Source organism: Arachis ipaensis, chromosome B05 (assembly GCF_000816755.2).
Source record: "Arachis ipaensis cultivar K30076 chromosome B05, Araip1.1, whole genome shotgun sequence".
NCBI lineage: Eukaryota > Viridiplantae > Streptophyta > Magnoliopsida > Fabales > Fabaceae > Arachis > Arachis ipaensis.
The window spans coordinates 17301764-17315853 of NC_029789.2; the positions used below are offsets into that span (position 1 = coordinate 17301764).

The window sequence follows — 14090 nt, forward strand, 5'->3', positions numbered from 1 at the left end:
ATTATTATTTTTTTGCATTATATCTTTTTTATTAATTATGCCTTATCCAAAGGTTTTAGCAAAAATTGATTATGATACACTGATATAGACGCCCATATCTGCTTTCTTATGTCCTCATATCTGCTTTCTTATGTCCTCACTGGAACCCATCTTCTGTTCTTTGGAATTGACCTTTTAATAATTAATATAACTATTTGGAAAGCAGTTTCCTTGATAAGATATATTACCTTTGTGTTTAAGGTTGGCGTACTTATTGGAAAGGCTGGAGATACAATAAAATACCTGCAATATAATTCTGGTGCCAAGATTCAGATCACTAGGGATGCTGATGCAGACCCTCAAGCTGCAACAAGGTCTGTGGAACTGATAGGAAGTTCGGAAAGTATAGATAAAGCAGAAAAGCTGATAAGTGCTGTGATTGCGGAGGTCAGATGCTGTAACCAATTGGAAGAGTTGGTCTCCTTTTTTTTCTTTACCATGTTCTACACATTATTTACCTTTTTGGGGATTCTACAGGCAGATGCTGGGGGGTCTCCTGCTCTTGTAGCTCGTGGCCTTTCTCCTGCTCAAGCTACTATGGGGTCTGAACAAATTCAGTTACAAGTTCCAAATGAAAAGGTGATAAGCTGATAATTTATTTATATTCTTAGATTTCTTTTTTTTGTCTTGATGCATATTCCAACTTTGAGTCACACTTTATTTTTATGCATGCAGGTGGGTTTAATCATAGGGAGAGGTGGGGAAACAATTAAAGGTCTGCAAACGAAATCTGGGGCACGCATCCAGGTAGTTGTTATCGTTTACCATGTACCGCTTTCGGTTCTATTCCATTTGATACAATAATATATATTAAAAGTTGGGCGTTGTGTAGTTCAAGAGTACGCTCCATTTAACAAGAGCACTGCTTCCTGTATTATAGAAAAAAAAATGAATCATCCAAAAAGAATTTTTGGGTGATTCATAGTATTGAGATTTTACTAGAATTTTGTACATTTCATGTTATTTTTGGAGCCTGATATTCTTTTTACCTTATGTAGTTGATACCTCAACATCTTCCAGAAGGAGATGATTCTAAAGAAAGGACTGTCCAAGTCACTGGGGATAGGAGACAAATTGAAATTGCTCAAGAATTGATAAAAGAAGTCATGAGTCAGGTTTGTTTTTTATTCTCTATCTATATCCCGTGCTGAGACAATATTAGCAATTTAGTGAACAGTTGTGCTTAATAGTTCTTTCATTGATGCTTATAATTTTGCATTGTCTAAAAGGTTAATGCTGTTTGTTCTTATCACAATATTTATGTCATGGCTCTATGTTTAGATACAACTCATGAATTAGCTTGGTCTCCTATTGAATCTCTGAACAATTTGCATATTAATTTTTGCTGATTTGGAGCAACCTTTTAATCTTGTACTATTGCGTTCGTACTCTTATTCAGACCAACTTTTGTTTCTTCAGTGATTTGAATAGGTAACTGAGATGTATACATCACCTTTCACTGGAGTTATTGGGTAATAGCTTAATACATTTATTGTAGAGTTTTGTTTTTGAGAAACGCTGAACTACTAGAAGTACTATGTAGAAGGATGTCATTATTTGCACCTTCTTGAAAGCATGCATAGTTGGTGGTTGATTTTACAAATTTTCTATAATTACAAGGTCAACTTGTTACTTAAGTTGAAACTGCCATGCAAAATCCTTGAACATTGAAGAATGATTGTTTGTGGATAAGAATCTTTGTAAAATAGGGATCTAGATATTCCTGTGTAGTGTGCCTGTATGATCCATTTATGGAACTGTTTATCAATTGTTGCCATACAAGTGAGATAGATCACCTGAAGGGTGTTTGTGAGTTTGGAAATTGATCAATAATCCATGCCAACGTCAATTAAAATGGTCTAGGGAGATCGTATGTGTAAACCACGATGTCAGTTGAATAATTTATTTATCTTGAAGGTGCCAATTTCGAATTGGTTGGATTTAAAACTGCAGATTTGGCTATTGCCTTTTCCCTGGGGTCAGCATTGCTTTCTTGATGTAGCATAGACAACATATTCACTCTCATCCACTGAAGAGAGGTGGCAGGCATTAGAACCTCGGATTGCAGGATGTTTAATGGTTGGTAAGATTGCTTCAAGACTTAAAAGTTAAAAATCATGATTCAGTAAGACTGTTGTGCTGGCCTTGGTGCTCAAATAGAGCTGCTGTGTGATTTGCATGAGATCGAAGGAAAGAGTCATTCTTGGTGAAGTTATGACGTCTAATGCTTATAACTGTGTTGGAGTTGTACTCCTGCGTGTGTATTTAATTCTGTAATGAAAATACTAAATTGAACAACTCATGTCCTGTGGTGTTCATTGAGGTCTGGGAAATTGCTATTGTAGTTGTCATGTGATCAGAGATGAGTTGAAGTATATTGTGTTATTGTACCTAACATATCTTTGACCTAATGATTCACTTGTTTGAAAGGACTAAATATTGGATTGAGTTTTGAGTGTTGTAAGTACGAAAGTTTAGAATAACCGTGTTGATCCTATATGGCAATTGAATTTGTTTTGAATGTTGAATGCTCTGATGTGATTCTCTTAATCTACTTAATGCTCTGTATCCATTAAAATTTGCACTTCATTCTCTTCTATAGGCGTCTCTTCTGTATGCTGTTTTAGATCAATTTTATTATAACATGATAGTATGTTAGGTGCCATTACTCAACTATGATTGTATAGTCTCTTCTAATGTTGGTTATCTTTAGCTAGTTACTGGTGATAATACATTCAAATTTAGTGCATTTTGATTTTTTCTTTTGGCACTGTCAGGCTTCCTCTTTTTTCATACGTTGTTTGCTGAGGTGAGATCTTTTTTCTAGTATAACTGGTAATATCAATCATATGGTGTGATTTTATGCATTTAGTTAATTGGCTTCGGTTGAGTTGAGATGCATGGCATGCTACAGATTTTATATTATTTCAACAGCCTGGTTATTTCATCAGTTCAAGACACTTCCAGCTCCTCATTATAGTAGTTCTTAAAATTTAGTTCTTATGACTTGTTGTGCCTCGTGTATGATATTATGATGATAAAATTAATCTATTTGACTTCTTGCCACTAATTTTAAATGTATAGTTCAACATATTTCAACTGTGTTTTGGTATAATACAATGTTTATCCTTGTTGCTGTAATCATCCACTGATGTAGGTGCTCAACTGGTCAGGAAAGATTAATGGGCATGAAATTTGCTGTGTTCTCATTTATTTGAAAATTATGATACAATTCTGCCTGAAAACCAAACCTACCTCTAGACAGCATATTGACTTGAGCTATTGTTCTCATTAAGTTATTTTTCTATTTACTGACTTCTGCCTTGTGTTTTGCATGAATAGCCTGTCAGGGCATCAACTGGTGGTTATGGGCAGCAGGGCTATCGTCCACCCCGTGGATCTGGTGGCCATCCCCAGTGGGGGCAACGAGGTTCTCATTTTGGCCACCCAACAGCATATGATTATCAGCATCGTGGTCCATATCCTTCTCATAATCAATCTTATCCTCCTGCACCGTATGGAAATTATCCTCAACATATGGCCCCTAGGAGTGGCTATGGTTCTGGTTGGGAGCAAAGGCCTCACCATGGCATGCAGGGGCCACCCCCACACAACGGTGGTTACGAGTATTATGGAGGGCAAGGGGGTCATATTGATGCTCCTCCATCCTCCCAGCACCCTGGTTCTGTCCCTCCGCATGGTGCTGGTCCTTCCCCTGTACCTTCTATGGGCCCATCCCCAGCACAAGCAAATTATAATTATGGACAGCCGCAAACCCATGATTATGGTCATCAGCCACCTTATGCACAGGCAGGGCTTCCTCAACAAGGTTATGGACAAGGATATGATGATTCCAAGTTTGAAAATCGTGCTCCTTCCCAGCATCCCTATGGAGGACACATGAACACTCAACCAGCCTACCCTCAGGCTGGGGCCCAACCTAGTTATGGTGCACCGCAGCAGTATGGCAAGCCACCATTATATGGCATGCCACCACAGGGGCAGCCTCCTCAATCTTATGGTCATCCTAGAGCTGCTCAACCAGGGGATATGCCATATCAGGGCTCTACTCCTGCCCAATCATATGGCACAAATATGCCCACGCAACAGCCATACCCGTATGCATCCTCTGGGCCAACTCAAGCATCATATCCTTCTTATGGGTCTGCTCCAGCTGCAGATAACTATAGCCACCCACCGCCTGCATCTGGTCCAGTTTATGCTCCACCCACTGTACAACCTGGTTACGGTCAGCCGGTTTCCCAGCCAGCTGCAAGTTATGCGCAAGTTGCTCCTAGTGGTTATGGGTCGTACCCTTCTGCACAGCAAGCTTACCCCGACCAGCAGGCTCCTAACAACAATGCAGGTTATGGCTACCAAGCACCCCAAGATCCTGCTTATGCCAGTGGCACTGCAACCACATATAGTGCAGCACCAAGTGGTCAGCCAGGTTATGTTCAACCTGCACCAACTCAGATTGGCTATGAGCAGTCTAATCCTCAGTCTGCTGGTTATGCGGCTGTACAAGCGAGTGCTCCCTCTGCATATGGCAAGACATTGTCCCCTCAGCCTACTTATCAGTATGACTCCACCCAAGTGTATGGTGCACCGCGATGATTATTTTTGTAGTGACTACATTATTATAGTATTAGATGCTGTAGTTGATGTCTTAGTGTAACTTTCCATTTGTTGTAATCTGTACCGCATCATAATATGAACATGACAAAATCTAATTTTAAGTTGGTGCGTTGAATACTTCCGTTTATCACCAATGTGTTCCTAATATGCTCTGAACTGTCATTCTGTGATTTGGTTATAAGAATTTGGGAAAGTGCAGCTAGTATGAGTAAAACATAATTCATTGGTACACGAAGCTGATCGATAGTTTCTTGCATTGGGCAGCTAGATTAGCAATATAGGCCAAGAATGATTAGAAATGGTGAAAAATTAAGTTTATTTTAATAAATTTTATTTGTATAATTGTTTAAAACAATTGATTATATGAGATAATTAATTTGTTTGGATATTTTAACTGAAGTTTTGATAATTCATTTTTTCGTAGGTTGGAATGTATGTATATGGAAAGAAGTGTTTTGTTATTCTTGTGTGTTTGGTCTTCGACCATACTCCTCCTATTTATACATGTACGAAGTTTACTTTTTTAAGCTTCATTAATGTTCAGTCCAACTTTGAAAATTTTGTACTGTTCACTTTTAAAATTTTGAACCGCCCAAATAGTTTTGATTGGAGAAATAAACCATGGGTGTTTAATTGATGGACATCCATATTGTAACACTCCTTCTTGGATGTTCATTAGGAATATGCCTTATTAAAATTTTATTAAAAAAAACACAATAAAAAAAAATTAGTAAAGAAAAAAGAGTACAATATTTTTTATGATGAGAATTGCCTCAATAAAAACATTGTTAAGAAAAATTCAATAGGGACAAAAACCTGACCAAGAAAAAAAGAGTATAACCTCCCCCTCTTGTCAACATTATTTAATATCTCGAAATCTGTGCATCCCAATTTGATGTACCAATTTTTCAAAAGAGGATTTTAGAAGTGACTTTGTAAATAAATCTGTCAGATTATTGTTTGAGCAGGTCTGTTAGATATCAATGGTTCCTTGATTTTGAAGGTCATATATAAAAAAGAATTTGAGAGAAATATACTTTGTTCTATCATCTTTGATGTATTCACCCTTAAGTTGAGCAATACATGCTGTATTATCTTCAAACAGAATAGTTGGAGCTATTTTCCTATCAGTGAGTCTACATGATGATAAAATATATTGGATTAAATTCTTGAGTAAAAAACACTCGCGACTTGCTTCATTTATCGCTAGTATTTAAGCATGATTAGAGAATGTTGCTGCTATTGTCTGTTTTGTAGACCTCCATTAGGGATGGAAGTGAGCCGAGCTGAACCGTGCTAGACCAAGCTCAAGCTCAACTCACGAAAATTAAGTTTGGCTTACGACTCGACTCATTAACAATCAAGCCTATTTCTTAAGCTCAATCTCGGGTCAACGAAAGCTCATGAGCTGGCTCAAATAATCAGAACATAATGTATAATTCTATATCAATAAATTATAACTTATATATATTAAAAAATATTTAAAAAAATAAATTTAATATATTGTTTATCTATCAATTATAAATTTTTTATTTATGTCCTATATATATATATATTAAATTATTAATACGCATATCCTATATGCATTTAATCTATACTTTTAATATTATATATATAATCGAGTAAGCTTACGAGCTAATGAGCTGAGCTTATCTAAACTTGATGAGTTTGAAAAGCTCTAAATTTAATTTGATGATGAACAAACATTATTAACTTAATTAAAATACAAAATTGTTAATTTGATTTTAATTCATATGTATTGATTGATAATTTTGTCGGTGCAGATTTTGCATATGGGCCGAATAGAGAAGAAATATGTTGCAAGCCCAATTATATTGAAAACACATTCAGCATTGATACAAAATTATTTTGATCCTTATGGTTGAATTTTTGTTTTGTTATTTGGGTCAGAATTTGTGATACAAGCCCAATAACAAACTTTGCTAAATAGACCAAAGTTTGATCCGAATCCATTAAGCAAAGAAAGCAAAGTTTTAATGCTTCTAACGGATCCCATTCTTATTTTAGAATGGATTTCAAAATTTAATTTGCTAGCATTGAAAACATAAATGAGAGAGAGAAATTGATTTGATGGCTTTAATGACTCTACACGCTACTCAGCAAAGGGAAGTGGAAAACTTGAGTTTACTTTTGTTCTCTCTCTTTGTTACATTAATGATTGCTCAAATCCATTGAATATTTTCTTACTTCTCTCTCTACTTGTTCCTCTCTTTCAGTCATTACACAGCAAGCTATGGAAGAAACATTGAGCCACTGAAGAGAAGAAGAAGCACGCCACAAGACCATCACAATGATGGCAAGAAAAAGCAAACTAAAAGTACGCTATGGCTAAGATTCTCAACACTTGTGGTAAGATTTGGTGAAGAGATCTTGGCTTCTCCATACCCAAAAATAGAAGAGAAGATCTCGGTCAGAGAAGAAGATCCTTGGAGGGATGGCTTGACTCTGATTCTGCTCAACCACCACAGGAGGTAGCTACAGTGGCTACGTGATGGAAGAGGTAGAGATTAGATCAGATGAAGCTATCATCATCATGCATGCATCAAGGGCCAGGAATCCATCTTGGAGAGCAAGGCAAGGATGGAGGGCTCGGATTGATGAAGATTGGTGACCAAGGAAGGACTAGAGGTAATTGCATGTTGGGTTTTGCATTGGTTATCTCTTCTCTCTCTCTCTCTGGCCGAACCGATTCTGGTTTGAAGAAGAAGAAGATTAGCTTGGTTTGTTTGGTTTCAACCGTGGAGGCTTCTCCCTATAAATAAGGGTGAATAGCCAGGGCTTGAAGCAAGGAGTGAGAGTGCAAGACACAGAGTTCTTATAGCTACCTAAGCTAACAGAAGTTCTTCTCCTTCAATGTTCTTCATTTTGTAATTTTCTGTTTAATTTTGTCTGTCTTGAGTCTCATGGAAAAAAGGCAAAGAGTTTGTATGAAAAAGTCATAGAGCGGAAAAAGGCAAAGAGTGCAAAATTAAAAGAAAAAAGCCATAGATGTCCTTAGAGTTTCTTTGTACATCTGTGTTGTGTTTCATGATTCTGTGGGAATCCCCTTGCAAGCTGGGTTAGCACTTGGCAGTTGAAAGCTTGGCTGTGACCAAGTCAAGTTCAGGATTGGGTTTTAGATTCTGGATTTGTCCCGGATAGGAAGGGTAGTTCCTAGGAAAATTGGTGTTTGTAATCAAGAATGATTATAGTAAAATTCCATCATTGTTGTGATGGAGACTGGATGTAGGCTGTCTTGCACTTAGCAGCTGAACCAGGATATATCTTGGTGTAATTCTCCCTCTCTTCTACTCCATTTCTGTTTCTGCTGCCCAGGAGATAAAACTGAAAAATATCTCGTGCTGATCGACGAGATAAAAAGAAAAGTCTCGTGGCTGGGTATGAGACAAAAGAAAAAGTCTCGTGGCTGGTTACGAGACAAAAAGGCAAAAAGTCTCCAGAAATTGTTTCAAAGACCATCAAGTGTTACTGAAGTGAAAAAGGGGCTAAGATTCAACCCGCTTCTCTTAGCCACTAAAAATCATCAATTGGTATCAGAGCTTGGTCTCAAAGAGATCAAGCTTTGCAGCTTGGAGAAAAGATCCAGATGGCAGAAAACAGTGGCTCAAATATGGTGTCCTACAACCTGACTGAAAGACAGTCAAGCAACAGACCTCCTCTTTTCAATGGGAAAAACTACACCTATTAGAAGGAGAGAATGAAGATCTTTGTGCAAGCAGTGGATTATAGACTTTGGAAGATTATCCTGGAAGGTCCCCAATATCCAACCATCACAAGTGCCGAAGGAGTTGTCTCTCTTAAACCAGAAGCAAGCTGGACCGAAGAAGATAGAAAGAAGGTTGAGCTCAACGCCAAGGCCATCAACTTACTCAACTGTGCTATCAGCTTCGAGGAATACCGACGAGTATCACGATGTACAACGGCAAAGAAAATCTGGGACAAACTTCTAGTGACACATGAAGGAACCACCATTGTAAAGAAGACCAGGATAGATATGCTAAACAGAGAGTATGAAATATTTGCAATGAAGGAAGGAGAATCTATTGATGAATTGTTTGAGCGCTTCAACATCATCATTGTCGGCTTGGATGCTATGGGAATCAAGTATCCTGAATCTGTGCTTGTGAGAAGAGTGTTAAGATGTCTCACAAAAGAGTGGGAAACAAAAGCATTAATAATTTCTGAGAGTAGTGGTCTTGACTCTATGACATATGATGACTTGAGAGGAAATTTACTTGCTTTTGAAAACACCTATTTGAAAAAAAGATTCAAAAAAGAAAGGAATAGCTTTTTCATCTGTTACTAACCCTCTGGATGATGAATCCAATGATAACTCATCTGAAAATGAATTTGTGTTATTTGCCAAAAAATTCAGGAAAATGGTGAAGTTCAAGGAGAGAAGCAAGGAAAGCAGCTCCAGGAAATAAAGGAGAGATCTCAGCAAGGTGACATGTTACAACTGCAAAGAAACTGGGCATTTCAAGTCATATTGCCCTAAGTTGAAGAAAGAAGAAAAGCCAAAGAAGGGTAAGAAGAAAGGACTGATGGCTTCTTGGGAAGACTTAGAAAACAATTCTGAAGATGATGAGGAATCCGAAACCAAGTCTCAGCCATGCCTTATGGCTGACCACATTGAATAGGTATGCCTAACATCCAAACGGAAGGAGAATATGTGGTATATGGACAGCGGATGTTCTAGGCATATGACCAGAAAGACAACTTTCTTCATAAAGCTTGATGAATATGATAGAGGATTTGTCACTTTTGGTGATGATGCTAAAGGAAAGATAGTGGCTATTGGGAAAGTTGGTAAAAGCTTCTCATCTTGTATAAATGATGTTCTTCTTGTAAATGGTTTGAAGCATAATTTACTTAGTGTAAGCCAACTGTGTGATCTAGGTTTTGAAGTTATTTTTAGAAAGCATGTGTGTTTGGTTATTTGTGAAAAAACTGGAAATATTTTATTTGAGACTAAAAGGTGCAATAATGTGTATGGATTGACTCTTGAGGACTAGAAAGAACAAAATGTAACATGTTTTACTTCTCTTGAATATGAAAAATGGCTATGGCATAGAAAGTTGGGTCATGCTAGCATATACCAAATTTTGTAAGCTAGTTAAGAAAAATCTGGTTAGAGGAATTCCAAATATCATATTTGATAAGGATCTTACTTGTGATGCTTGTCAATTAGGCAAACAAGTAAAATCCTCCTTTAAACCAAAAGACGGAATTTCAACCAAAAGGCCATTAGAGATGTTACACATTGATCTTTTTGGTCCAACAAGAACTCAAAGTTTAGGAGGTAAACACTATGGTCTAGTGGTGGTAGATGATTACTCTAGATTTGGTTGGGTACTTTTTCTTGCTCATAAAAATGATGCTTTTCATGCCTTCTCAACCCTTTGCAAGAAAATTCAAAATGAAAAGGATTTTAAAATTGTCCATTTGATAAGTGATCATGGAAGAGAATTTGAAAACCAAGACTTTGAAAAATTTTGTGATGACTTTGGAATTGCTCATAACTTTTCATGCCCTAGAACCCCTCAACAAAATTGGGTGGTTGAGAGAAGGAATAGAAGCCTTCAAGAGATGACTAGGGCCATGCTTTGTGAGAATGAGATTCAAAAATTTCTACGGGCTGAAGCTGTAAATACAACTTGTTATATTTTGAATAGGACCATTATTAGAAAAGGGTTGAAGAAAACTCCCTATGAGCTATGGAAAGGAACCCTCCAAATCTTAAGTATTTTCATGTTTTTGGATGCAAATGCTTTGTACTTAATAATAAAGAAAATCTTGGTAAATTTGATCCAAAATCCTATGAAGGGATGTTTCTTGGATACTTCACCACTAGCAAGGCCTATAGAATTTATCTTAAGGAACATAGAACAATAGAGGAATCCATACATATTACTTTTTGTGATTCTAATTTAATTCACAGTACTGTGATAGATAATGATTCAGATTGTGAAGAAGCTGCCAACAAGGGAACAAGAGAAGAAAATCCCAAGTCTGCTCAAAATGAAGAATCTACCAGTCCAGTTTTGACTCGTCAGAATGGAGGAGACATTTCCATTTTGTCTCCTGAGCCAGCAGGAGAATCTGGAACAGAACAACCCACAGAAACTTATCAAATCTCAACACCACTCTGAAAGCCTAGAGAATGGAAGTCCATGAGGGGTTATCCTCATGACTTTATCATTGGTGATCCCTCACAAGGTGTAACAACAAGATCCTCATCCAAAAGACAATCCGAACCAAGCAATTTTGCTCTCTTGTCACAAATGGAGCCCAACAATGTCAAACAAGCTCTTGAAGATCCATCATGGGTCAAAGCCATGCAAGAAGAGCTTGCTCAATTCGACAAGAATGAGGTTTGGACACTAGTACCTCATCCGGATGGTAAGAAAGTTACGGGTATTAAGTGGGTGTTCAAAAATAAATTAGGTGAGGATGGAAAAGTTGTTCGTAACAAGGCTAGATTAGTGGCCCAAGGTTACGATCAAGAAGAGGGTATAGATTTTTATGAGTCTTTTGCTCTGGTAGCAAGAATGGAAGCAATTAGGTTGCTTCTTGCCTATGCTGCCCATAAGGGTTTTAAAATATTTCAAATGGATGTGAAATATGATTTTTTTAATGGCTTTATTGGTAGAGAAGTGTATGTGGCTCAACCCCCCGGCTTTGAACATAAAGATTTTTCAAATCATGTTTTTAAACTCTCAAATGCCTTTTATGGCCTTAGGCAAGCTCCAAGAGCTTGGTATGAAAGACTTAGTCCCTTCCTATTGGAAAATCACTTTCAAAGGGGAACCACCGACACAACTTTATTCATTAAAGCATCTAATAATGATATTCTCCTAGTTCAAGTTTATGTAGATGATATTGTGTTTGGATCGGCCAATGAGTCCTTGTGTGAAGAGTTTGGAAAACTCATGACTAGTGAGTTTGAGATGAGTTTAATGGGAGAGCTAACTTTCTTTCTTGGCCTCCAAATTAAACAAACTCCTAGTGGTACCTTTATTCACCAAGGAAAGTATGCAAAGGAAATTATCAAAAAATTTGGCCTAGAAAGTTCCAAACCAATGGGAACACCTATGCATCCAAACACAAAACTTGAAAAGGATGATGATGGCAAAGATGTGGGTGAAACAAGGTATAGAGGAATGATAGGTTCACTCATGTACCTTACCTCCTCTAGACCGGACATTGTTCAAAGTGTGGGTGTATGCTCAAGGTTTCAATCTCACCCAAAAGAATCCCATCTTTCAGCCGTTAAGTGCATCATTAGATACATTAAGGGAACTAGTGATTATGGCTTGTGGTATCCTAAATCTGATGACTTTTCTGCAGTAGGGTTTTGTGATGCAGATTATGCGGGAGATAGAATGGATAGAAGGAGCACCTCCGGCATGTGTTGCTTCCTTGGAAGCTCATTCAACATGTGGTCAAGCAAAAAACAAGCCACAGTGGCTCTATCCACAGCTGAAGCTGAATATATTTCTGCATCTGCATGTTGTTCACAATTAATTTGGTTAAAAATGCAGTTGGAAGATTACAAATTAAAAATCAATAGTATACTCTTATTTTGTGATAATATGAGTGCTATAAACATCTCAAAAAATCCTGTTTTGCACTCAAGAACCAAGCACATTAAAATCAAATATCATTTCATTAGAGAACATGTACAAAATGGTACTATTGATATTCAATTTGTAAAATCTGAAGACTAACTTGCTGACATTTTTACAAAACTCCTCTGTGAAGACAGATTCTGCACTTTGAGAAAAAGTTTGGGAATAATTGATTTAAGTTCTATTGATAACTTGTGAAATTTTTGATGCTGCTCAGTTTTATCTCGTAGGAAAGTAGGAGATAAAAATCAGAGTGTGTTGGAAGGGCTATGATCAAGAGGGATACTGCGCAGAAATTAATTCATATGGGCCCCACTAAAATTCTTTGAATTCACTCTGACCGTTTTGTTAGTTTCTCTTTGTAAGTTGAACAAGCATCAAAATATAGCCAAAAGTGCCTCATCCAAGAACAATGTGTCTAACAAAAAGCAATTTAATCTTTATAGTAGCTACAACATATAAATAAAATGCAAAGCATCACATAGGTATTCAATCAAACATGTGGTGTGCAATGCAGAAATTCAGCATAATCAAGCAATTTTCAGCGGCATTCATTCCATAACAGCCATAATCCAACAGTTGCAACTTAACAAATATCTAATGAACTAATCCTAACCTATCTTAACCGCTTAAATCCACTAACAACATGCAAATTCTAACTACCTTCTTTTTTTCTTCTTTCTTCTTTCTTCTTTCTTCTTTTTGGGGAGTTGTTGGATACTTAACTACATTTATATTGCTAAAGTTTTTAAAGGGGAGAAATGAAATCCACAGCTAAAAACTACTCACTAATCTTTGGCTATATTGTATATGTAGATGTAGTAATTCTCCGTCAAAATAACAGAACTTAAAATATGACCTTCAACAACTTTCTCCCATTGATCATTTTGTGACATACCAATCTTGATCAACAACCAAAACAACTAACAACCTATTTTCTAGGACTGATTCCAAATTTCTTCCTCTCAACTTCACAATTGCTTAAAACAATATACATCAATAAGGAAAAACTTGAACAAAAACTACTAGAAACTAGAAGTATAACATAGCAAGATACAATAATAGCATGGCAATTAGGCAACGAAAAAAACTCAGCTAAATTAATAACAGCAGCAAAATTAATACTACCAACAGCATTTAGCATTAAGCAAGAAAAATTATCCTTCAGCAACAAACAACACTTGATTTGATTTTCATTTTTAGTATTCAGCAACAATCCTTACAAAACAGTAACAAGTAATCCCTAATCACACTAAACCTGAAATCAATAAAGTTAAACAAAAATTTCAATAATGATTTGATTTCTATTTTTAGCAGCAGCAAGAAAATTTCAACAAAAATTTCAGGAATAAAAAAAAGGAGCAACAACAAAAAATTAATTATTTAATTTTTCATTAATCCATTCACAGTTTCACATTCAAAAATCAACAACAGGGCATAAAAGGAAGAGAAGAACCAAAGAAGTGAAGGCAGTGCCGCTAACCTTCGACGGCGACATGGACGGCGTCCGACGAGACGACAGCGAGTGGCGACACAGTGGCGAGCTGATCCAAGTTCGAGAGAATCCAGGGAGGACGGGGACAGGGGGAAGGAGGACGTCGAACTACAAGAGAGGAAGTAGAGACGCCAACAGCACGGACGGCGGTAGCACCGCGGCAGAACCATTGCAGGGAGAACTTGGGTTTTGGTAGGGTGAGTTTGGAAAGTGCTATGGGTTCAGAGTTCAGGGGATAGTGATATGGATTCACGAATTGGGGGGGG

General features: G+C 37.1%; 1 protein-coding gene across 2 annotated transcripts in view; it reads left to right on the forward strand.

Annotated features, from left to right (window-relative positions):
• The window catches only part of LOC107643158 (far upstream element-binding protein 2), a 6229-nt gene extending 1410 nt beyond the window's left edge, over positions 1–4819 (forward strand). The window contains exons 4-8 of one of the 2 annotated variants that reach the window (XM_016346732.2): positions 241–426; positions 517–618; positions 715–789; positions 1038–1154; positions 3382–4819. In XM_016346732.2, coding sequence (XP_016202218.1) covers positions 241–426; positions 517–618; positions 715–789; positions 1038–1154; positions 3382–4656 — 1755 coding nt within the window. In that variant the 3' untranslated portion in view covers positions 4657–4819. The remainder of the gene's footprint in view (positions 1–240; positions 427–516; positions 619–714; positions 790–1037; positions 1155–3381) is intronic. The other variant, XM_016346734.2, reaches the window with a different exon arrangement.